Source organism: Balaenoptera musculus, chromosome 4, assembly GCF_009873245.2.
Source record: "Balaenoptera musculus isolate JJ_BM4_2016_0621 chromosome 4, mBalMus1.pri.v3, whole genome shotgun sequence".
NCBI lineage: Eukaryota > Metazoa > Chordata > Mammalia > Artiodactyla > Balaenopteridae > Balaenoptera > Balaenoptera musculus.
Window position 1 is genome coordinate 39,370,621 of NC_045788.1, and position 26,606 is coordinate 39,397,226.

The 26,606-nt window shown below is 42.0% G+C and overlaps 1 protein-coding gene across 5 annotated transcripts in view; it reads left to right on the forward strand.

The window, feature by feature from the left end:
- Positions 1 to 26,606, forward strand: part of SCHIP1 (schwannomin interacting protein 1) — a 126,043-nt gene that overhangs the window by 70,683 nt on the left and 28,754 nt on the right. For 3 of the 5 annotated variants that reach the window (XM_036850424.1, XM_036850423.1, XM_036850422.1), the window contains exon 3: positions 25,495 to 25,613. In XM_036850424.1, the coding sequence (XP_036706319.1) occupies positions 25,495 to 25,613 (119 nt within the window). Of the gene's footprint in view, positions 1 to 2,141; positions 2,376 to 12,413; positions 12,814 to 25,494; positions 25,614 to 26,606 lie in introns of those variants that run through there. The other 2 variants (XM_036850427.1, XM_036850425.1) reach the window with 2 other exon arrangements.

Sequence of the window (26,606 nt, forward strand, 5' to 3'; positions counted from 1 at the left end):
CCAGGAAGCAACTTCTTAGACCTTGTATAGCTTGAAAGCATGCTCCCAAGCCTTAAGGTCATAGATTGTCAAAGTAGTAACTTGGATAAAGTTTTAACAGCCTTTCAAGTAAAGCTGTTCTGTCTTGGAAAGTTGGGATTGTGTTTTATGTTCGGCATAAAATTTCCATTTGATCTTATTTGCTACCTTGCAAAAGGAACTTTTACTTTGGCTTACTTTTCCTTGCACATACTTCGGATTCCAGAGCCTTCATCTGGGCAGTTGTATAGCAAGGCACTCCACAAAGAAGTCTGTCTCTGTCTCTGTCCTGTACGGATTACTCAACAAGGAGGGATGAAATTTTGGATGGGGATATGTTGCATGTTATTTCCTTTCACTGAAGAGTTTCTGTCCTCTTTTCTTCATCATCTTTTTAAGAAGACTCATAATCTAGCTCAGGCTTCTGCTTTGTTCATCAAGCTCTCATTGTGCCACCCGCCAACGAACAGGCCTCAAAAGTCTTGCACATGTTAGGTGGCCTAGCTCTCTCCTAGATTCTAGGGAGAAGGCCCGTGAGCTTTGCAGGGTGCATGTCCAGAGTGCTTTTTCCTTTGAACCCATTGGACCAGTGCTGAAATGCCAGCCTGTGAGATCATCAGCTAGGCCTTTCCTGCCACCTTTCCACTGTCCTAACCAGGAAGCTGAAGCCAGGCTTGTGAGTGTGTCTCTGGGGTTGAACTCAGAGGGCCAACTTTTCTCCTGTCAGAATCTCAAATCACGAAAATTAAGAATATTTAGAAAAATAGGTTTGTTTCTTTCCAAGAAGCAGAGATGTTATAAAATTAAAAATATATCACCAAATATTCCTAACACAAATTCTCAGCATTCCTTAAGATCGAGCTGGATATGAAAACTTGTCAAACATGTTGACTCCATTCATCGGGCAAAAAGTACTTGTTTTTCTCGATTAATAGCATAATGAAGACTTTGCAGTTATTAGTAAGATTATTTAAGAAGATAGCTATAGCTATATCAAAATAGCTTAAGAATAATATCTCTATTGAATTTTTTTTATTTGATGGTTTAAATTCAGTCAAGATTTTATTGAATACCATTGACTTGCTCAGAGCCATTTTATTAAGAAATAGCAAGATGAGTTGCCCTATGGCAACTAAGAAATATAGATAAGAAAATTTTATTGTGTTTAGTTTTTAAATTATCTATCATTAAATTAGCTTCACAAATTTATAAGCCTAGTCGTTCCTCTTTATATATCCTAAAATCCTAGAACCACCCTGAAGTATTTTAGAAATTCGCTCCTCTTTTTACCAGAGACATGTATGGTCCAACTTGTATGTCCTTTGATTACTATCTGAAAGCCCAGAATCCTTTCCATTACTGTCTCTTAGGTGGAATGGTCTGTCTCTAGAATCATATTGTGCTATATTGGGGGTGTCTGTATATTCAGGTCACAGCATTGGGCCATATATATATATGGCCTTACTGGCAAAAAAAACCTTGCAGTTTCATTTCATTTTCATGAAATGAATGAATTATACTGACTTTAATACTTTAATAAGCTCCCTCCCTAAAAAATTATAGGAAAATTATTTCATCGTATTTCTGTTTGACTTAAAAAAACATGCTGATAAGAGCCAAAAATAAGTGGGAAATCAAAAGAATTACAAAATAATATTTTTTGAAAGAATGAAGGCCCTCCTTTTAGTTATAAAGTTGACAAACACTTCAGACACTCAACACAGAGAACATCCCTTCAGTGTCAATATTCAGAACGGATTGTTTTCCCTTTCGCCTGTTAAAAGTTATGAAATGATCCTTAAGGCCTCTCGTTTCATAAGCACCATGCAAGCAGCATCTGCGCGCAGGAAGGATGATGCCGGAGGTTAGAAATGTTCAACTGCAACATTGATTTGTGTCTGTCTCTCTCCTTCTCCCTCGCCGGCCTTTTTCCCTTTAATGAGGACTAGAATGTTTCCACATCAGTTAACTGCCTTCATAAAGCACCAGAAGGTCACACCAGCCCCAGACTGATCCTTTCCTTTGTGCCTATAATATAATTGGCTGATTGTGCCAGTGATGAGCGCGCCCCCTCCCCCAGCCCGGTCCTAGCTCCATGTTTGTAAGCCTCACTGCTGCTTTCCGAGGAGAGCAGCTCGGCTCGCTGCGCGCTTCCCGGCACAGGCAGTGCCACTGCGCAGGTTGATCAGCGAAACAGCATCCATTTTAATCTGCGGGGAGCCCCAGCCTTCCCAGGGCTTGCTCTCCGCCAGTGGGTGCTCCGCGCTTTCCCTCCGCAGCTTCGCTGAGCAGTCCTGTTTGGGGTCTGCGCCCTAGGATGCACTGAGATGGTACATCAGGAGAACTGTTCGTATCAGGTAAGATTTAAAGCCTGATTGTGAGGCCGGCATCCTTTGGGAGAGGAGGCCTTACTCTTCCAAAGCAGCAGGTTGCCTCTTTCCGGATTTTCAAGGGATTTTGCTATCCTCCCCTCCTGGCCTTCATCGCATACAGTATCTGAATTGTAATTAGATTTTCTGGGGAGTAATGGGGCAGAAAACACTGCTTCTTTGGCCTTTAAAGCATATGTGAAATCCACTGAGGTGATCTGTGCTTTGCACATTCTGTATGTCTGTGCAAATGAGACGAACTGCTTTGAACTGTAATTGAATTTCAGGGGCTTTGGAGAAGGAAAATCTATCTGGAATTTCACGTAGATAACAATGAAAAATACGATTTTTGCTCATTGCGTAGGGTTGCGACTTGCTTCACATACAGTTTTTAGGATTGTCTTGAAGGATATTAAATAGGAAGTAATAATTGATGATCTAAGAATTTTCAGAAATGAGCTGGCATGCCCTTGACGTTTAAAGTTGCACTTGTATGTCTCTCCAAACTTATTTTTACTAGTGTGTTGTTTTAAATGACTAGTAAATAAGAATTAAGGTACCAACATGCATAAAAAACTCCAAATAGAAGATTTTGAGTAATACATACTCATCTGTGTGCCAATTTGCTCTCTGGAGTTTTGAAGTAAACACAGACGATTGCAGAAGACCAGTTCTAGAGTGTGACTGGACCGTGGAGGCAACATTGAAAGTATCCTCGTTGTCAACAGACAACGAGAATGTTCTCGGAGAAATTGCTCTTTGCAGCAGCAAGCAATGGCTAGTCCAAGTCCTGGAGAGTTAATATCAGGGTATCGCTCAACTGACCGAGTTTAGACGCTCTAAGGGACCATTTCTGTAATCTAACAATGCCTCTTCCTTGTGTGAGGTAGGTTACCTGAGACCAGCAGGTGTTTCTCATAAGGTCGGGTTTCACAGTGGTGAATATATGCAGGCAGAATAGTACATCTCACAAGACTCAAGGCAGTCGTTTCTCAGCCAAGTATTGTGTGCCTAGAAAGTGCATTTATCCACTTTTTCTCTGCTTAATAATTGGAATTTTGTAACTGTAGACTTATAGTATTTTTATTTTATAGTACATTTAGGGCCATAGATCCTAAATATCAAGATTGTGCTTCGTAGGAGCTCTTTCCAAGAGAAAAGGGTCATGATCTGAGGAAACAACCAAAACTTACACAGAATACCGTTTGGGAGCGTAGTGTCAACATCCATGGAGAGCCTAACCTACTTATGGCCTGGCTCCAGGTGATTAAATTACTATAATAATTAAAATCATTTTTCTGCTCAGTTTTCAAAGATGCTATGTAATTTAATTTTTGAAAGGCAAGATACTATAAGATTATTCCCTATATCTTTTCATTAGGTTGAGCATGGAATCACTGGTTTTACAAGTCAAAAATTAGTCAAATATCAGCAATTTCATCTGGAGAGGAGAGATTTTTTTAGCCTACTGCTTCCAGAGGAAGACAAATTGATTTTATTTTATATGAACTACAACATATAACAGTCGTTATGTGTTCGATAGTTTTGAAGTATTTATTGCTTATTTTCACAATAAAATTACGTGCATTAGGCAGATAATAATAGGCAATAGATTCTGCATCTCCATGGAGTTTTATAGGACTATCTTCATGTGTATGTTCTTTTGAAATGCTCTCCCTTTATTCATAACTCAGCATAAACAAAAACATTAACCTTGAAGCCACGTCTCAATCCTACTTAGAAACCTTAGTTTTAGAACCCACTGGGCACCATGTGCGTTTGGATTCAGAAAGGGCAGTTTCTCTAAGTGCTTGGCTTGATGTTGTCATGGTCACTGGTGATATCTACAGTTCGATGTTTTTCAGAAACTTCCCCTTTTCTGATGAAGGCTTATTTATTTATTAACTTATTCTTAAGGATGATAATGTAGTGGTTAAAGCAAATTCCTCAGGGTTAGCATCTCAGTGAGTAGAAGGAATTTATTTGTAGGACTGATTTCTTTCCTCCATAAATGTGTACCAAGGTTTCTTAATGGAGAGCCCATGAATGGGGCTTCGGAGGCCATTCCCCTCAAACTTACTTGGACATTTTGCTGCACATGTCTAGACATATGTTGTTATTACTCTTGTTCCATCATCGTCGTCATCATCAGAGCAGTAACGGCCTCCTGACTGGTACTGCTCCTGCCCTTGCCCCCATTCCGTAGTCTGTTTTCAACAAGTATCCAAAATGATCTTTCAAGACCTAAGTCAGAGCCTGTCACCCATCTCAAAATTCTCCTCCTCGACATAAAAGCCCATGTCCTCCCAGGGCCCCCAGGGCCTTACATCACCTCACCCCTGATTTCTCTCCCACATCCCCCTCCCTCCATCCCTTCCTCCCCTCCCCCCATGCTGGCCTGGCCCTGCACTTGCTGCCCCTCCTGCCTGACATGTGCTTCCTCCAGGTACCCTGTGTAGGGTTGCAGATTTAGCAAACAATCTGCAGTGTTTGGGGCATATTTATATTAAAAAATTGTTCACTGTTTACGTGAAATTCAGATTCACGCTGGCATCCTGTATTTGTCCTGTTGGTAACCCCCATGGCTTTCTGTCTCACTTTCTTCAGATCTTTGCTCAAATGTCACCTTCTTGTGAAGGCCTTCTCTGGACTTACTATGTCAACTTCCAACTCCCCAGTTCTATCCCAATATTTCTATTGCACTTTATTTTTATATTTGGCATTCATCACCAGCCATCAGACTTTTACTCATTTGTCTATTTTCTGTCTCCCTCTCTCCACGGAAGCTCCCTGAGGGCAGGGATTTTCAGGTTTGTGTCCATCTGCTCTCCCAGTGCTAAGAACAAGCTCTCAAATAAAATGGATGGATGTGCCTACTGTATATAAAGTTGATTAAGAAGAAAGACACTGTAAACATTCTATAGTATTGTGGTTTGTTACATTTTGATGGCCATTGGGGTGACTTTCAACCCTATTCCTGTTCTAACCTCCTACCATTAATCTGCCCTGGTTTCAGTGTTTGTGGGTCAGATTATCCCCTTAATTCTTGTTCCTTTTCTCATCTGTGAAATGGGATTTTTCCTAGTTAACATCCTGGCATGAGAGTTGGCAGGTCCCTGCCAGAGGCCACCTTTCTGCATCAGCAAGTCAGTTACCGTGAATTAAGAGACACCTTCTCCCAATGCACATAAAGGGCTCAGTGAAGATTATAAGCAGCCCAGGAAAACCATACATCACTTCACTTCCCAATTAGTTATTACTAATATGTAGATATAGCTGATTCTCATGTATTGCTTTTCCAAATAGATGACTGTTTTGAAAAAAAGAGTGTCACTGCTTCCAAGAGCTTGAAAACCACTGCTTGAGGTGGATGGATGCACTGTGCTTTGAACAACTTAATCCAAGGAGGGATGATCAGAGAGAAGTTCTCAGGCAGAATTTTTCATGGTTGTTTTGTTTTAAAAGGTTCTCACATTGTCATCATCTTCGTGTACTTTCCTCCCTCCCAGGGTTTACATTAGCACAGAGGTTGCTGCGGCATGTGTTGTCATTTTCAGTTGTAGCCGTGTTAAAAGATAGAGCTATCAACCTCCATTTTCCAGTCTTGGGAGGAAGCCAGTCTCTTCAGGAAAGAGCCTTGCCCACAGCTTCAGGCCTGGCAGCCTTCAAGAGGTCAGATTCTTCTAAACGATCTCTGATAGAAAGCTTTGAAATATCGTTAACTTGAAAGTACACGCTTAGGTCAAAGGGTCCATTTTGCTTAAAAACTCCCAAATATTTTCTCCTCTCTCCCTGCAGTTAATTTTGGAGATTGAGGTGAATGTAAAGCCAATGACACGCTTGTATCCCTTTCTCTCCATTGTTTAAATTCCCTTATCACCACCCCAGATACAAACCACACCCTCACGTTCTTAGCTACCACAGGAATGGAGGAGAAATAAAGTAAAATGGTATGTGAATGACTCTCGTCCTTTTCCTCCCTTGGGAGCATAAAGAAACTCTTCTTCAAATACACACCTGGTCTTGAAAAAGCAGAGTAGAAATCTTTGATGCTTCCCCATTTTCTTTAGGATAAATTTCCAACCCCTTTGTATGGCAGTCAAGACCTAACCATGATCAGAACCCTGGGCAGAAGCACTCCTTCCTCCAAACTGCTATACTTCTGCCCCCAAATTGCCATCAGTCCTTTTTCTTTGCTGTGATGCCTCAGCCTACAAAGTCTGCCACCCACACACCTGCTTCTACCTGTTGCAAGCTGATGTACTCTGAGGCTCAAATGTCACCTCCTTCAGGAAGCTTTCTCCTTCTCAGTGCATTTTGCTTTTACTTCTGTTAGAACCCATTTACAGCTAGTGACATATAAGTCTGTCTCCCCCACTAGACAACAGGCTTCTTGAGAACAAAGACCTGCTTTTCATTTCCTGCCCTGCAAACAGAGTATGTGTTCAATAAATGTGTGTTGGACTGAATTGCATCTTCTACAGTTGGTGCTGTTCCGAGTCCCCAGGACGAGGATTTTGCATCATAATACCAGAGAGAAGCTCAGATCCGTGCACTGCAACAGGGAGTTGGTGAAGCTGATCCTGGTATTCCTTATACCTGGCTTACAAGCCTCTTTCCCAGTTGCCAGCATCCCATATGCCGAGATGGGAGACACAGTGCAATGAAGAAAATGAAAGAGACAGACACCCCCCCTTCCCAGAGACAATGCATTAAGAACACACCTCCATACCTACTTCTCCTTCACCAAGAGAATTTTCCCAAGGTGAACCTCATGGTCCATCCCCAAGTACTTTTTCAAAATACCTGTGGTCAGTTGAGGCAAATACTCATCCTCAAGCCACCTTTCTTAATATATTGAATTTTGCGAAGTTTTCAGAAATCTTTTTACCATATAGAGGGATAATTTTACTGGCTCCTGAAACACCAAATACCTCTTGGACAAAATGTTTCAGCCCAATTGAAGTGTCATACCCAGCACATAAAAGATGTCCTATATTGGTCTCAAATGATAAAACTAGGGATTATATCAGTTTAAATAGTACATTAAAAATTCTTGCTGGAGAAAGTAGTAAACAGCCTTTCATGCCCAGATTCTAGTGGGTTATTTCATGGTTAACAAAGGAAAGGAAATATAGTCTGTCCCTATTGACACCAGGGCGAGGGAGGGCTCATTTCCCAATTCCCTCTTCCTGTGAATGAGAAAACAAGGTATCAAATTTGACTTCATTTAAGATTCCACTCAATTTAAGCCTGGTTTCATCCGTAGCAGGGAAAAAATATATTGACCTAATGGAGAGGGGAATTTCAAAGCATTTAGTGCACTATTTGATACAGGCTTTTAAATATAAGTTCAATGAAAAATAAATAAAGTTCAATGAAGTTATTTTTCCATCTTGTTCTATAGATTTTTATTTGATTGGGAAATTTTTTTCCCCATAGTTAAGTGCTGAAGAATACTTGTTTTCATTGTTTTGCCTGGTTGGGGTATAGTTGTGTTTTGCCTTGTTGCGATACGGTGTGTTTGTGTGAGGAGAGAGTAACATGTCCATCACCTTAAAAATTAAGAAAATAGTTCTGGATGTAAACTCGTCTGCACTTGTTTTTAGGCTGTATATCTGAAAATCTAATGTTGTATATTTTTTACCACAAAAGGAGCACAGTGATAGGTGCCCAAATGGGGGGAAAAAATCATGGATTTTTTTCAGTATTCATACAGGATTTCAGTATGGGCCTGATCTGAAATAGAAATTTAGTACAAGCACATCATTCCTATTTAAAGTAGCACTGGGGGCCTCAAACATCACGTTTTAGACATCAAGCGATTTTAAGAAATAAATATGCATATGCATATTTTAAGCCAAGTCTAGTATTTTCTCTTGGAAAGGGGCTGGGGATAGAGGAGGGGAAGGAAATGGAAACATCACTATGATACATATCAGTGCATGCATGATTTTTGGAGAGTAGAGACCCCACCTTCACACACACACACGCGCACACACACACGATCTTAAACTAAGATTTCACATGCAGAAGCTCAACATCAATAGCGTCGTATTCTATCATTTATTTATATTCTCTATACCAAGGGAAAATTTGAAACCTTGGTGTACTTAGTATTCCCCTGGGCACTATCTAGAAGCATCAGAAATTACCAAGCTTCCTGAAATAGAAAGTACTTTGATAAAATTGCTTGAATTCAGAAGAAAACAACCATCCAAAGGCCTAGTGACAATCAGCGTAGGAGAGCCATTAAGGGGGAAAGAATGCTAAGAACACAGAAAAACATAATGAGGGCATTAATCCTGGTCTCCCTCGGAAGCTGTGCCGCCGTCGTCCAAGTGACTGCAGTTGAGTTTCTTGTACTCAGGTCTTCAGCTGGGCAGAAAGCTTGGTGTCTGTGGTCCTCAGTTTTTCTGATGTGGGTCAACGACTGGCACTCTGTCTCCTCCCAACATTTTCACCTCCTCCACTCCATGCTCCCAATGCCATTAGTTTAACTTTTTAAGCCTACACTGAGAAGTCCACTGCAAAATTGCACGCATATATTCGTGGTTTATCTAGCTATCGGAATACCTTAATTGAAAAGCAAAGCAAATTTAGACGAACATTGCACAGAAGAAAATAGTTTATTTGAAAAGAGATTATAAATCAGGTGTCGGTTTGTATAGCACATGGAATTTGGATATTAAGGTAGAAGGAAAGGCGGTAGGAGGCTAAAGGGTTAATCAGGATGAAATAGTTTCCATCAATAGGAATAGGAGAATCTTTTGACAATGCATGAGTGATTTCCCAGTAATGCGGTGGGTGTTCTCACAGTCAATAATTTCCACCAGTGGCCGATAATGATCATTTAAAAGCATTAGCTCACATGAGCAATGCACCTTGCAGTTCAGATCATGGCTTGACAGGAAACTGAAGCTCTCCGTTCTAGTCCTTGAATTTCAGGGCAGGGGGGTGAGCAGAGGCCCTTTCAACCTCAGGGACTGTAAGTGGCTCTGTGTACATTTTCTAAGGGGAAGCATTAGTATCTGGGCCCATGTTTTGCCAGCACAGTTCATTTTAGAGAGGGCAGCAGTAGAGGAAGGAACCAGGAAAAATTCTCTGTAGGAAAGACATGAGTGACTGTTATCCCCTTGTTTGTGCGTAGCTGCTACAAAACCACCAAACATTATGTTCAGCTCAAGCCTTTTGAGGTCGTGTTTTGTTTTGTTTTGTTTTTTCCTTTCCTGCGTTCATTTGGACCTCTTGGAAGTGAAATTAATTACAGCGTTGATCCCAGGCGTCTAAAGTCAAGATCTTGCCACCATGCCTAGAAATATGATCTAAAATAATATAATCTCTTATAATGAATTTTTTCAAGGTCTAGAGCTGTGCTTCTAAAATTTAAAGCGCACTCAAAAAATCCTAGCGCTCTTGTAAAAGTGCATTTTTTGATTCAGTAGGTCTGGGGTGAGAGCTGAGAGTTTGCGCTTGCAGTCTGCTCCCAGGTGATGTGCGTGCTCTGGTCGGAGGACACACTTTGAGTAGCAAAGCTCTAGAAAGCATCGAAGATCAGTTCACATGTTAGGAAAATAGCAGGTATCTTAAGCTGGCACAAGCCATCCAGATAGCAGTGGTACAGCTCCTTCTGGAAAGGGTCTGGACTACGAGTGTATGTGCTGAGCACTTCTTTAGGGAGGGTGCAAAATAAATTCATCACCACTGGGGACCAAGTTTCAAGAGGAGATGTTTTATCACTTGTCTCTATATAGTACTTATTAGAGCATCACTTATGCCAAGAAAAGATGTAGGGGGTAGAGGAGGGGAATGATCTTTAGTACTTTCTTAGTACTAATCCTTGCTGCTGTTGTATGGCTGGGGAATTTCCATCTTGGATTTTGAGGTGCCCTTCTCCAAAAGGTAATATATTATTAATGTATATGCATATGCACTTATATGTATGTATGTGGTCAATGTATTATTGGTGTATGTAAATTAATTTGAATATGTTTATACATATACATAGTTAATAGTGAGGGTTCAGTCATTTTAACTGTATATTTAAGGCCACCCTGTTAAAATTAAAGTCAAAAGGTATTAGTAATTAGGCTTATAGTTTTATGTACCTTACTAAGTCTTGTACTCTCTAAGTTTTTATTGGGAATTCCCTGGTGGTGCAGTGGTTAGGACTCAGCACTTTCACTGCGGTGGCCTGGGTTCAATCCCTGGTCGGGGAACTAAGATCCTGCAAGCCGTGTGGCACAGCCAAATAAATAAATAAATTTTTATAGCTGCATCCGTGTTAGCTCTTGATTATAGACTGCTAAGTGGGCTAGGATGCTAGCCTAGGTAAGAGGCTGAAATCACTGAAGTTCACGGTAGGCCCCCTCCTTCAACCTGAGCAGACCTGTGTTTACCTTCTAAATGTATGTGGTTTCCACAGAAGATTTCGGTTGAAAAGCACTCATATGAACTATTAATGTTTCCTTCTGTGGACAACGTTCCAAGGACAAGGGAGATCTCTGCTAGAGAGAAGCCCTTCCCAAAAGCAAGTGTGGCTCGGGAGATACAACTTCCGTCAAACTGTCTGACAAAGGTACAAGACATTCTCTTGGGAATTGAGGTGGAGGATGAGGGTGGATGGAGTTAAAGGGGTGTTTGGATGTGGGTCATGGGGTGCAGGGAAAATATTTGTTTTAAGGAAGTAGGGCTACTACAGTGAGACACCTTGATGCTACAAGTCTACCACGAATTGAATTTTTTTTAATTTGTGGAGAGGAAGGGTAGACAAGTGAATGTGAGCATGTCAGCAAAGGTTCAGATGCCAAAAGCTGTCTTGAACAGCACTTTTGCTTTAGAACTCTGTTCTTTTTTTTTTTTTAATGCTATTCTTGTCTGCTTACATTCTTTTTTTTATGTATGTATGTATGTATGGCTTTGTTGGGTCTTCGTTTCTGTGCGAGGGCTTTCTCTAGTTGTGGCAAGCGGGGGCCACTCTTCATCGCGGTGCGCGGGCCTCTCACTATCGCGGCCTCTCTTGTTGCGGAGCACAGGCTCCAGACGCGCAGGCTCAGTAATTGTGGCTCACGGGCCGAGTTGCTCTGCGGCATGTGGGATCTTCCCAGACCAGGGCTCGAACCCACGTCCCCTGCATTGGCAGGCAGATTCTCAACCACTGCGCCACCAGGGAAGCCCTAGAACTCTGTTCTTAACAGCATTGAGGTTGGTCAGGAATTCACACTGGAAGAAGTATTGACTGGTACATTTGCTGCTTTCTGTCGAAGCATGTCAGACTATAAGACTGTGCTGCTGAACGGAGCCTTGGCCTTTGAATTCTTCTTTGGTCCATTTCTCCCACACACAGTAACTTTTAAAAAATACTGGATATAAGTTTTAGTTTATGGCAGTAGTAATTCAATAACAAGGAGTGTGTGTGTGTGTGCACTTCTGTTTATCTGCTTCTTGCATCAAAACATCCTCCAGCTGTGGCCCTTTTCCTTCTCTGTATGTAAAGGCAGCAAACAAAACCAAAAGCCATGGGAAAAGGGTAAAGAGAGCAGCAGAAAGGAACGTCCTCTTTTGTGAAAAAGCCTGCCACCGGCTTTTAAAGAAAAGTTGATGGATCTTTTTCTCTTGCCTACATTAATAGAACAAAGCAGCGATCCTGGAGCAGAAATGAATTTGGAAATGTGTTGGAAATGAATTTCATTCTTGTGCTGGGGTTTCTCCCTGAAGATGAGACTTTTACATCTGATTTTAAGGAATGATTGGTTATGGGAAAAAGGAAAAAAAGGCAAGCATCTGTCTTACAGGTTAACTTTTAAATTATACTGTTTGGTTTTGGCACGGGAGACCCGGCTTTTAACTTACCAGTGAAGTCTGCGAGGCTGGGCTTTGCATCTATTTTTATCCCATACACTCTACCCCTGGTTCAGAAAAAGGTTGCTGGATTCCTTACAGAACTCCTACCCACATTCAGCCCTGAAGGGGGGAGTTGGGGAGTTGAATCAGCTTTTCCTTGACTTGGGGTAGAAAAGGTGCTGGGGAGAGGAATCCAGGCAGGATCCGTCAGGGTAAGGTGACAGCAGACGTGGGAAGGCTGAACTCAACCAGCTGAGTGTCAGGGCAGAGTTAGTCTCGGAGAACAGCAGCTGCCCCCGTGCTGGAGCGCAGGACAGACCAGGGAGGCCGGGTGGGGCGGTGTCTCTGGGACAGAGGGGGGCAAGGTTACGTACAGCCGGACACAGACTCTTAGCTGGCTCTCCATGTCAGCATGAGCAGTAACCAGGGTCCTGGGCAACTGCACGTCAGCCTATCAGAATTCATGGGAGGTTATTTCTTAAGTGAAATTCTAAAGAGTTAAAGGATGAATTTGGACAGTGATGGAATGGATGACATCATCAGTCAAGAATCCCCATTGGATATGGAGGGGGATTATAAAAAGGTAAGGGGGGCGAGCTCTTTTGTTTGTAAACAATCGGACCATTTTTCTAACCGGGAGAAAGATCACCCTTGAGGAGTGGCCAAATTCCACACTCAGTGGCCATTGCCATAATATATTCAGGAAGGCTAAATGCACAGAATCGAATGCATTAAGCTGGGAGAGTTCTTCTTTCTGTGTTTCCCAGTTTGTATTCATTAATATATTATAGCAGTAACTGGAATACACATGTTGTTATTCTGAAGTTGAAAGACATTCTATTATGCATATAGTTTCTAGGCAGGCTTTTTACGTAAAGGAATAATTTTTTAAATTACTGACATGTTGACAGTTCACCTGCAAGAAATAATTACTAGCATGTTTAATCTATCTTTCTAAGTTTGGCTTTTTTAAACAATGAAAAATATAAAGTTTTACTAACAGAAGTGTGAGGTTTTAAAAAAAAAACTGATACAGTATCTGCTAATTCTTTGCTTGCCTTTTCTTTTGAAAGTCAGTAAATATATTTTTGGTATGTTTTTTATGGTAATTGGTAATAACAGCCCCAAGTAAAAATAGCTTTAGTTATACGTGTGAGGTCATGAAATTAAACTACAAGCATGTGCTTGTCTGTCCACAGAAGGCTAAACACTATGTCCTTCCCCCTTATTATTTCCCATAAGTCAAGTGTAGGTCACAACACAGCCCAGTATGAAGAATCAGGGACCTTCCGTCATGGACCTGGAAAGAAAGACCTGTTTTCCCTCAAAGGCAAATATCCTAAAACAGTAAAACTTGCTCCTAAATTTTTAATTTGATCAAATACGTCACTAACTTTTTTTCCCCTAGATTGAGATAGAAGCTTCTGTCTTGATAGATCTTTACGTATAATAATGTAAAATATGGCAATTTAAATCTTATATACATAATTGTGTGTATGAGGCCTGTTTTAAGGACATACTTTATTTCTTAGAGCAGTTCACAATAGTTTATGTTCTTTCTCCAGGAGTTGAAACTTAAATAGGTTTAAATGACCTGCCTTGTTGCTCTGTGTGTTTTTTGTCCTTTGTGATCCCCAAGAAGGAAGTGAGGGCCCAAGGGGATAAGTGCTCAGAGTCTTGAAACCCTGACACCTCTCCGATGTCCCCTCCTGCCGGAAGTGGGTGTGCAAAAGATACTTGGGACACTCAGCAATCAGAGTCGGGCACTTACCCAACCCAGTAGAACAAGTGCACAGTTCTCATATTTCCTCTATTTTCAGTGCCAAAGGACTAGTCACGGTTTTCTTTGTCACAGCGTTTCTCAGCTAGGAAAGTGTAGGCCAGTTTGCACTTCGGAAAATGAAAGACATACCACTGCTAATGCAATAACAATAAAGTAATGACCACTGTAGTTTCATCCTACTTAGAAACAGAGAGAGCCCAGATGCCTGGAATGACTGAGCCATGGTATGCGGGCAACCTGATACAGCGTTGACTAAAGTGACAAACATGTAAGGCTCAAGTAGCTTTAAAACATCAACAACAACAAAACAGAGTTGAATTGTACAACCCTTAATCTCACTAAGGCAGTAGAACACCACATGTGACTTCAAGAGAAATAGTATCTGAGAGGTTAGTACAAAAGACCACTAGATGAAACTTTTAGATGTGAAGGATGCCCAGAGATCAGTGTATATTGTTGTGGACTCTAAACATGGAAGTCGCTCTGTTGTCATTTCAGCTTTTAACTATTTTTCTCAGGCAAAGTGCTTTCAAATGTATGCATATCATGATAACTACAAAGGCTTCTTTTTTAAAAAACCATTATTGATCATTTCATTAAGAACTTCTAGTGAAACAGGGCAACATATGCTTTCATTAAAATACAAAGGATAGAAAATAATTAGCTAATATAAAAATCACTTTTCCTAAGTAGAATCTTTCTTTTCTAAGTTTTTTTTCTCTGTTTTGTTTTTGCTGTTTGGCTGACTAACTAGAAAATTAAATTAGATGCCATAAAGCAGTGGTCTGTAGGGTTTTTTCACCTTGTATTCATCAGTAAAATGTTTTTGAGCCCAAGCCTTTAATATACATATATTCTATTCATAAATTACACATATATACCACTGTAAAAATACATCTTGTATGTATAAAACATATACAGCCGTCCCTTGGTATCCACAGGGGATTGGTTCCAGGATCGCCACAGATACCAAAATCCCAGGATGCTCAAGTCCCTTTTATGAAATGGCATGGTATTTGCATATAACTCACACACATCCTCCTGTATACTTTAAATCATCTTTAGATTACTTATAGTACCTAATACGGTGTAAATGCTATGCTATGTAAATAGTTACTGGGTACATGGCAAATTCATGTCTTGCTTTTTGGAACTTTCTGGCATTTTCCCAAATATTTTTGATCTCTGGTTGGTTAAAGCTGCAGATGCAGAACCCAGAGACATGGAGGGCTGACTGTATACAAGTAGATATTTTTAAGAATAAGAAGTTTAAAACGTAAATAAAAATAAAAGTTTTAATAACTTCTTCTTTCATCTCCTGTCACTCTGAGGTCAGTTGTCCAAAACACTTGGAAAATTGGTATATCCCTGCCTGGGTACGGTAGAATTTTTTATACCAGTTGCACTAATAAATACTGCATGTATATAGGGATTATTTTACAAGGTTGTGTTAAAGTCAGGCAAACAGCCTTCAGGGGAAAGGTCACTTTATGATGACTAAAATTAGATTTCACCCAGGCAAAGGAAGGAAAGGAGTACACATCTGTTCCATTTCCTTGGGGAAGGTCCTGATGTTTCATTAAGGACCTCTGGTTTGTTTAGGAACAGTAGTAAGACTGTACTCAACCGAAAGCACATCTTAGTATCTAGGAAGGAAAGCCTGCACCTTGGCAGAATCCTAGGTGTGTAAGTCCAGTCTATCATGGCCCTGCCTTGCTCTGAGCAACCTCTGACCCTCTGGGTCCCACAGCCCATTGTCTTCAGGACACGGAGGCACATAGCCTGCCAGTCAAAGTCCTGATCCCGTCAGCCGTCACTCACCAAGAGCCTTCCTGTGTCCCTGGCATTGTGTGCGGGGCCAGGATCACGAAAGGGAGGCTGGGCTTTCCCTCAAGGAGCTCACAGTCCAAATGGGGAGGCGTACAAACAAATAAGCTGCCATGGAATTGATGCCACCTGGAAGGACGTTCAGATGGTCACTGTGGCCCTAGAAAATGCACAGCCTGCACCATCTCAGGGCTGGGGATAGATCCACATTATAGCAGTGGAGAGAGAGAGGAAATCAAGAAAATTTAACATGAAGCACGGTAGAGGACTGCCTCCCACTTTGTCCCAGAGCAGAGCAAACACCGGCAAGCTGGCCTTGCCTTCTGTGCCCAGGCTACTCCTGGCAGGAGGAGCTGCGGACAGGGCCGTGTGTGGTCGGAGGATGGGCAAGCCCGCTTGCCTGGCTTTGTTTCTCCGGGGTGCTGTCTCTCGTGTGGTGCATCCAATTATGGTGAAAGATTAGGGAGGAGCCCGTGAAAAAATTAAAAGGCTGGAAGGAACAATATTTAAAGTGCAGCCACAGCTGCGCCTCATGTTTTTTTAAAAAGGTGAATGGAAATGACTGCTTGAGATAAACTGTAATAAACAGGAACACAGAATGCCAGCTGCCATTCCAGACAAGAGCTCTGCCCTCCCCACACAATTACTGAGGAAAAGCAGCCGTCGACCTCCGTGAACCCTCCCGTCTTCCTGTCTGTAAGGGCTGAATATGCTTGAGGAACTCCGTTAAGTTACTGAACCCCGGAGCCCAGCCCCACCTCAGCCCCCCGGGACAGTCTCTTCCACTTTCTGGGCCAGGGTCTCCTTTTCTTTCAAGGGAGGAACGGGCCCGGTTGGTTTTAGGTCTTGTAAATATGAAGCCTCGTAACTCCCAGTTCAGGCCTCTTTGCATCATATAACCCTGTTGGCGCACCTCGGTAAGCCAGCGTGGTAGGGAGTGGGTTCTTTCAGATAACTAGATTTTCCAGACACATGGTATGTGAATTATACCTCAATTTAAAAAATAAACACACACACATTTTGGGGGGAGGGTACGGTTTATTTTTTAATTGAGATATAATTCACATACCATAAGATTCACATGTCCAAGTATATACTTTGATGGTTTTTAGTATATTCATAAGGTTCTACAAACCACTAGTATCTAATTCCAGAATATTTGCATCAGCACCCCCCAAAAAAAGCCTGTCCCCATTAGCAATTACTCCTGATTCCCACCTCCCCACCACAATCATCAATGTCTTTCTGGATTTGTCTGTTCTGGACATTTCTGTATCTCTTTCATCCTTTTCTCTACTCTTCTCAGCAGGTTACCCCGCCCCTACCTTTAATATTAGCAACAAGACCATTTCATGAATTTCTCTCTGGATCAGACACTGTGCCAAGTACTTTCTATATAGTATTGTATTTAATCCTTAAGACAACCTAAAAAATAAGGTATCTTTATCCCTTTTCTCAGAAAAAGACACTGGGGCTTAAACTGTTTCCGTAACTTGCAGTAGTAAGTGTCAGAGTGAAGAGGTGAACTTGGGTCTTCTTGGCCCCGACTGCCCTGAGCCAGGCACCTGCTCTCCTTCCTGGTCACACACCTGTGTTCGGCTCCCCCAGATCCTCAGCCCACCTTGACATGGGAGGCGGGGGACACCAGCTTCCTGGTGGTTGACTGTGGTTTGGCTGTTGCATAACCTTGCAGTAGGTGTTCTGGACTGTTGTGTTCTGACAGTGATACTGAATGACTGAGATGGTTTTACAGACTTGCAAAATGGCACCTGTTAAAAATAGAGTCCCCAGATAACACCGTCCTGTGATAAAAGTAGTCTCTGAAGGCAATCGTTTGAGAACCCGAGAGAGCTCAAGATGCACCCAGCAGTTCATGTTTTGGCTATGCTGCTCAGAGGTGAGGAAAACTTTAATTTTCGACTGTGTCCCTTTAGGATTTGACATTGAAACACTCCCACTACAGAAGTCATCCTTGTAGATTGCACCCTGGGCTCCTTTACCTCCACCAGAGTTCCCATTCAGCCAGGAAATGGCTACTGAACTTCAACCCTAGGGGTTTGTTAAATACTTTTGCTCCGGTCCTTAACAATTAGATGTTCAAGTGTTAGGGACTCTGCAGGACAGCACTTCTGTCTGCCTGCTCATGTTTATCTCCTCTCCCTATAGCGTGAGGAGAAGGAATGCAGTCGATAGGCCAAACAAACCGTCATCAGGGTTAACTAATTGTAAACAAACATCTCCATCCTCTGAACTGGCATCCCAACCCTTTTGATGTTGGCAAATCCTTTAGTAAAACAGGTGTCAGAAGGCCCCTGGACCCTCCTTGGATGCCCGTCCTGGACTTCAGGTATCTAAAGGCAGCTGTCCCGTGATTCTGATGCTGAGCAAGCCGAACCCAGGTCTCAACATTGCCCAACAGCCCGGCCTGACGTCTAGTCCAGAGGACTTGTTTAGGTAGATGGGTGCGAGGATGCAAAGATAAGAGATTTCAACAGCATTTCAGGAGACCTTTCTGGATTGTTTAGTGTAAGTATCTGAAATAGAAAATGTCAGGAAAACAAACTGAAAACAAAACAACCAGACTTACTATCCACTCAGTGTTACAATGGAAAGATACTAGGTTATTTAACTTTCACTTCCACTAATAATTGAAAAGCTCTTCCCAGGAAGCTTGCGTCTTGAAGTAAGATGCAAGAACTTGAAATAACCTGCACAGAGCAAGTATTTATGCCCTTGACATTCAAAAGCATACAATCCGTATTTTTACAGAATGCTGTTTTCATATTTTGATCTTGTGATAAACCCATAGTGAGAAAATAATTAGAAAGTACTATCAGTATATTTGGGTTTTGTTTTATTTTTTGTTTTAAAGAAAATTAATAAAATTTGCCTAATTAACGAATAAGTTCTGTCCTTGTGGTTCCTAATGTTTAAAAGCCTCAGACTCCTCCACACTAGAATGCTGCCTATAAATTTAGAGTAAAACTTTCTTTCTTAAGCCGAGGAGAGAAATAAGAGTGACTATTATTTTACTAAAGGAAGAGTTCTTTTCCACCGGGAGCTCCAGAATCCCAATTGCATTCCCTGGTGGATGCCGCTAATGGCAATGATGCCAGATATCACTAGGCAATAGATTGCACTGAAGCAACGGGATCATTAATTGCTTCAAAACAGGCATCCTGGCAAGGCCTTTGGCAGAGGCCAGACGACTGCAAATGCAATGCACCTGGATCCAGAGTCTGGACGTTCCACAGGCAGCAGATCTGTGCTCAATTAAAGAAGAACCAACTCTGTGTTGCATGTAGCTCCTTGATCTGTTCAGGTGTTTAAAGCCATGGTTCTCAGGGTGTTTGAGCCAGCAGCATCTGGGAACTTGTTAGAAATGCACTTTCTTAGCCCCACCTCAGACCTTCTGAATCAGAAAAATAGTCTCTGGTTTTGCAAGCCTTCCAGGTGATTCTCATGCATAATCAAGTTTGAGCACGACTGGTTTAAAGAAATTTGTGACGAGAGAGAGAGAGGGTCACGTTGTGCGTGCACCCACCCATGCGATTCTCCACTTGGCACACCGATGGCACAGCAACCTCCCTGCATCCAGAGTTTCTTCCTGGGCCTTGGGGGACCAGGGTATTCATCAGCTTCTAGAATAATGCAGCCCCCAGCCCTTAGGAAGTTTTTCCTCAATGGCACATTGTTTTCCTTTTTCCCATTAGTTATCATTGCTTTAACAGACATGAGGCCTGTGTGAGACACCCAGGTAGAAGATGGAGAAAGAAAATTCAAGGCCTGGAGGCTTCTTCAACTTAGAGAGAGAAACTTCTGGTGAAATAGCTAACCCCTCGCAACTTCTGGGGCTTGTTAGAAATACAGGACCCCTGAATCAGAATCTGCATTTTAATAAGATCCCCAGGGGATTTGTATGCACCCTGAAGTGTAAGAAGCACTGACGGAGGTAACAGCTTTAGCAAGGCAGAAAGGAGGCTGCTAGAAGTGGTATCTTCCTGGATTTGTAGTGAATTGTACTGAGGCAGGATTATAAAATAAGCACATCCAATAATATAACAGGCTATTTCAGTTCCCATGGTGCACAGGTAAAAGTAAGAAACCGTGGAGCTGGGGAGGAGGGGAAGATCAATCCAGGGAAGAGATGGAAGACAGGAAACCTGGGAGGAAACATTTTCCTTTCTCCCACTTCCCTTCCCCACAACTGAATCCCGTCCAGGCCCCGGTTGTCCCTGCTCCCAGGCTTACATCTGCTTTTGTTCCTAGAGCACTGCTGTGCCATTCGCATCAACTGCGCCCCCTGACTCTCTAAGCCAAGCTTCCTTAAATGTCTTCCTCCTTTGGGGAGTTTAAGGAACCCCTTCCTCTGGGTCAGACAGGCCCTCTCCTTTCCAGCTATGTGGGGTCAGCATCTGTGCAGGAGTCAGAAGGAAGCAGCTGCTGGCAGTGTCCTGAGCACCAGCTGGCTTTCGGTTTAGGCTCAGGATGTTATGTTCCAAAGTGTGTTTCTGAGAACCTCAGTGGGCCCGCAGCTGCCCCCAAGAAAATGCAGTCTGCCAATTAAATTTTAGAAATGCACAAGACACACAGTCTTCTGCTTATACATTTATAAGACCAGCATGTGAAAGACTAGGTGGCCCCTGCTTCAGCGACACAAGGATGCTTCGAGCAAGGTGAATGGGGTGCCAGAGGGACGAAGGCGGGACCCAAGGAGGGTCTCGGGTAACCGGTGTGTAAGGGCCGGGTGCAGCCGTGTCCCAAAGAAAGTATGGAAAGGACGTGGGGACGGACCAGATTTGGAGATAGCCGATATTTACCCAAGCAGGACATTAGCTTGGGCCGTTTGCTTTTTATTTCTTTTACCAAATCCCCCCTCTTTCTTCTCGTCGACTTTGGGGAATTGCAGCAGAACGGTGGCACAATGGGAAAGGCTGAGAACCGGCGTTCGGGGTCTGAAAGGGCTCAGTGGTCTGTGTTCTGAGATCGTGGCTCACATGATGCCATCAGAAGCCATCGTGAGCCTTATCTGCCCAGGCACAGGGGGTGGCAGCAGGGAATTCGTCGACAGGCAAGGACAAAAAACTGCTTGTGGCTGGTCAATGGTGAGTTTGTGAGGACATTTTCACTCTTGATAATGGTCTTTCTGTCTCATAGTGACGAGCCGCTCCTCCTCAGGCGCCCTCTTGCTTTTTGCCTGCAACATCAATTTTAGACGTTTCACTTTTGTTTTATGACAATATTTCCCAAGACCATTTTAGGAGGGGACATGGCTCTGCTTGCCATAAACACAGTTGGCGAGTGTAGTTTTGAGTCCGCCTCTCCCTTTTCCTGTGCACTTCGCTGTTCCTCGCCCTGGGGCATGTTTGGGCTTTGGGGGTTTGGAGGACGTAATTGCCCTGCAGGTGTAATTCCTTAGAGAGCAAAAGAATTTTGAAACTACACATACATACACACACACACACACACACACACACACACACACACTCATACTTTACACATGTGGGCAACAAGAAGGAAATCAGGTTCCAATTGTTGAATTTTAAGAGAAAAACTATTTTACTAGTCAGTCGAATCATAGTTACTTGAAAGGTTAGGGCGGTTTGTTCCAAAAGGAAGATTGAGCAGTGGTGTCCAATGAGTGGCTCTGATAAGAAGACATTTGTATTGTAAGTATTTGCGGTTATGATTAGGCATGTGGTGTGTATGTTTTGCAGTCAGGTGTGTTCCCCTTTTCTGAGAAAGCATCACATCCATCTCAGGAAAGAAGTCGATCTGAATCTAAGTCCCGCCTCTTATCTTCAGCATGGTGTCCACATGGACACCTTACTGATGGATGTGGAGGAGTGATGTGGAAGAGGAGCAGGAAGATCTGGCACCGGAAAGAAGGACTTGAATCCTAGCTCTTCTGTCTAACAGTAGAGTAACCTTCCTTCACCCTCTGTTTCCTCATCTTCAGACCAGGAATTGTTGGAGGATTAATCATAATAGCTACCGCTTATTGCAGATTTACATTACCATAGGGCAGGTACTGCTACTAAGCAATTTACATAAATTTTCTCATTTAATCCTCCAACATCAAGTGGGATCCTTTACCTCTGGACTGGGAAGGGCTTTCCAAGCACAGAGCCAGCAGACACTTCAGAGGGAGTGAGCTATTGACTTAACTGTATAACATTTAGATTCCAGACTCAAAAGGACTAATCATATGCTTACTATAAAATTTTCAAAACTCTCAGATCTTTATAGAAAAATAAGCAAAGCTAGGAGTGAGTAGAGGAAAGCAAGTACATTAACTGAAAAGAATTAAATATTTAATCTCACTGGTAATCAAAGAAATTAAAATAAAAAGAATAGCACTTTTTGCCTATCAAATAAAAAACACTAGCATTTTTTTTTTTAAGTGAAAATACTCAGTGTTAGCCAGGATATAGTGAAAGCTGCACCCTTTTTCATTGCTGGTGGGCACGTACATTGGAACAGATTTTCTCTCGAGCAGTGTGACAGAATGTGTCAGGAGCCTCAACAAGTGCTCACACTCAGCTGATCCGGTAATTCCACTTCCAGGAACTTATCCTGAGGAAATAATCAGACATGTGGGCAGGAATTTATGTAAAATGCTAACTTCTCTGTAATTTTTAATTGGATACAACCTAAATGGGTAACAATAGAAGATAACTCCAGAGGAGAGAATGATAATGCGGCCATTCACAATTGTATTTTTTAAGAATTTTGAATGAAGGAGGGAAATTCTCATAATATAAACATTATGATCTCAATTTTATAAAAAAGAGAAAAATACACACATAAGGTAAAAAACTAGAAGAAAATATACCAAAATGTTAGCAGCGATCTGTGTCTAAGTGGTGGGATTATGGTGGCTTTTATATGCTTTATACTTTTCTTGATTTGTTCAGTGGGATCCAGAGAGAGAAGAGGAGAAGAGGAGAAAGTTTGTGTATTACAAAACAGTTGTCTTTAAACTGTTAATGAAGTATTCCGGTATAAAAATAGTAATTAATGTAAATAGAAATATTTTTAAGACCTTCTCCACTATCTATAGCTTTAGCGTACAAAGTAAATCAGGAAAGATAGACATGAAATCAAGTGTGTGTTCACACCTCACACCTGGGATAGGTGTTTTCTTTAAATAAAACCTCTTCCAGACCCCAGGCTAATGTTAGACAACATTAGTCATTAACACTCATGTTGTGATCTACCGATTTTATATTTGAATATTTCATTCCACTCAACAGTTTTCTGACTGTAGAGGACATTGAGTGAGATTCTCTTTTGGCTGTTATATGGATTGAGAAATAGGTTCACTGACTACATTGAATCTGTGTGGCAGATTTGGGGATTTTGAAATGAATTTGTTTTAAATAAAGATGTCAAGTGTTGTGGTTCTGTTTTGGCAGGACCATCACCAGTACCAGTCTTACATATTTGGAAGGGTGGGTTGCTTTAATTAAGGTTCCCAGCAGTACAGTTGCAAATAGTTAGTGAAAATAAAAGCATTCTTACCTCCCTTTACAACTTCATGGTTACTTTCTCAGGGCTCAGTGCTGTGCTAGCCCAGTAACAATATGAGATCAGCATCACGTCTGTAACTGTATAGAAGTAGTCTTTCACCTTGTGGCTGTATTAACACATACACACAAATACAGGAGCTCCTAGTATGACACAGTTCCACTGGTACATGACAAAATGGGGGGGGATATCTATATAGACAGAAAGATTTAAATATAATTGCTAAGTTTGAAAGTTGGAAGAGTGCTTGTAGTGTCCAAGAATGTTAAAATGTTAGAGAAAAGGAGAATAAAGATGAGCTTTCCTTCGACCAGAAGTTCTCAAACCCACTGAAACTAAATACCCAGTGCTAGAGTCTAGGGATGTGTATTTTACACTTGATCTTAGCCCAAAGGCTCAGAAGCAGTGGGAATGTGCATTTTAAAGTCTCTACAGGAAATTCTGATGCAGACTGTTGAAGCTGACGCTGTCTTAGCGGTGCTGCGCTGTCGTATATTTTATTCTGTGCTTCCCATATGATATCTACTAGCCACCTGTGGCTCTGGAGCTCTTGAAATGCAGCTAGTATGACTGAGGGACTGAATTTTTTAATTAGTTAATTTTTAATTTGAATGTAAACAGTTACATGTGACTAGTAACTATCATATTAAACAGCAGCCTTAACCTGTAGTGTATTGCCCTTCACTTGGGGATGAAATGAAGCCATTTTTCAGCCTGCCCTTCCGATAGGTTGTACATTTCATTGCTGTGACACAGTGATGCCCAGAGGATGGCTCAGAGCCTTCACTGTAACCTGTGGGTACTGGTAGCAGCAAATGTGGCTCCAGAACCTCCTACTGAGAGAATCAAGGCGGTCGTGCGTTCCGTAACTGCACCCACTCGCGTGAGCTGGGTTTCATTATATAATTTGTTCCGCAGAGCCTTCAGCCCCCTGCTCAGAACATAAATTGGTGCTTCTCACAGTCTCCCTCATCCCACGAAACAGAAAACCAAAATCTCATTCTCACCCCAGGATGTCTAACTCATTATTTGTTTTTTGTAGTTTTATTTTTAACTAAGGAAATCATGTCTCATCTTCTGTTGTTTAAAGGGTTTAAAAGTTCAGCATGGTGAGTTTTTATGGGACTTTTATGCGAAGCCAAGTGTTGTAAACGTATCCAAGTTATCTCAGTAGTGTAGTTTACCAAATCCTTTTCCTATGCACACCGACCTGACTTCCCTTCAAAATATGAAACAGATGGGTCCAGTGAGAATCCTCCAGCTATTCCAGGCACTAGGTTAGGATTTCTCACAGTCTAAACCTGGTGAGATGAGCTTGAATGGAAACAAGAGTCCCCATCAAGTCTGTAATGGGTGGAGGCAGGGGCTGTGTCTATCCGTCCTGGGCCGCCTTCTAGCGTCACAGTGTGGCTTCTGCCTCTCAGAGAGGCTTGGTGCCTGTTGGTTGAACGAATTAATGTTCTTGCCATAGAGAAAGTGGACTGAAGGGACCATGTAAAGAAGGGAAAAGATCCAGGGAAGGGCCACATTTGAGATAAAAGTGATTTGGTTTAGGACAAAGTGCTTGCCCTCCATGACTTTACTCTGTTATATTTAGCAGGTAAGAAGAAGAAAGATTATAGTGCCAAATAATCTACAGGTGACCCTTTAACAACCCCTGGGGATAGGAGCACCGACCCTCTACACAGTCAGAAATCTGCCTATAATTTATAGTTAGCCCTCCGTCTGTGTGGTTCCCCATATGCAGATTCAACCAACTGTGGGTGGTGTAGCACTGTAGTATTTACTGTTGAGAAAAATCTGCTGTAAGTGGACCTGAGCAGTTCAAACCCGTGTTGTTCAGGGGTCAACTGTGGTTCTATCTTGATGACGATCATTTACTACCATGATGGTGATTTCCGAGACTAGTGATCATAAAGGACTCCAAAGAACTGAAAATGCTCACAGACGTGGAATCAGGAAAGACTGGTTGAATTTCAGTCTTAATAATTCACATGCTCTTGTGCTTTGGCCTGTTTATTTTTTGTCTAATATTGTAGTTCTAAGAGACTTAGCAGTTAGATTGCCTCTGGTTGTGACATATCTGCCTGCTTATCGGCATGTTTTATTTTTCTGAAATTTTAGGCACAGAAAAATGAAAGAGAATCTATCCGACAGAAGTTGGCACTTGGAAGCTTCTTTGATGATGGCCCGGGAATTTATACCAGCTGTAGCAAAAGTGGGAAGCCAAGCCTTTCCTCCCGGTGAGTGTTTTGATTTGATTTTCTGATATGTACCTAATGGATTTTGTCATCTGACTATGTATGTCTAATAAGAGATATCCTTTAAATCCTTGAGTATTTTTTCCCCATAATACTGCCACCTTTATTTGCGTGCTAGACAGATCCCTCTCTACCTGCTTGTTGGGTTTGTTTTTTGGGTTTTAGTTTTGGGGATTTTTGGCCCATTTACCCAGCCATTTGAGGTCAGATTTCTATATTTCATTTTTTTTCTAGACACAATTCTGATTTTGCACTGTGAAGGGGGAATCAAGCTACACTCTTAAGCAAGCCGACTGATGCTTGGAGAAGTGTGGCAGACCACCAGATTTCCCATTAAGCAGTCCCAAAGCATCCAGCCTAACCCCCCTGATGCATTTGATTGCAATGAATACTGGTAACTGAGAAATACAATTCCCACTTTGATCATTGAATGTTTATTACAGAGCTTAACCTGTCCTGCAGGTGGTTTTTATTTTTTTATCTTAATTGATTTCAGGGTATCATTGATCATTTGCATAACTTCTAATTCCAATTAAAATATATTAAAATTATAACTCTATCTAGAAAATAGGATTGTAGACCAGAGCTTCTCAAACTTTAACGTGCATATGTATCACCTGCGAATTGTGTTAAAATGCTGATTCTGATTTAGTAGGTTGGGGTGGGGTTTAAGATTCTGTATTTTTTTCTTTTTTTTAAAAATTAATTAATTAATTTATTTTTGGCTGCGTTGGGTCTTCGTTGCTACACTCAGGCTTTCTCTAGTTGCGGCGAGCAGGGCCTACTCTTCATTGCGGTGCGTGGGCTTCTCATTGCGGTGGCTTCTCTTGTTGCAGAGCGTGGGCTCTGGGTACACAGGCTTCAGTAGTTGCAGCACACGGGCTCAGTAGTTGTGGCTCGCAGGCTCTAGAGCACAGGTTCAGTGGCACACGGGCTTAGTTGCTCCACGGCATGTGGGATCTTCCCGGACCAGGG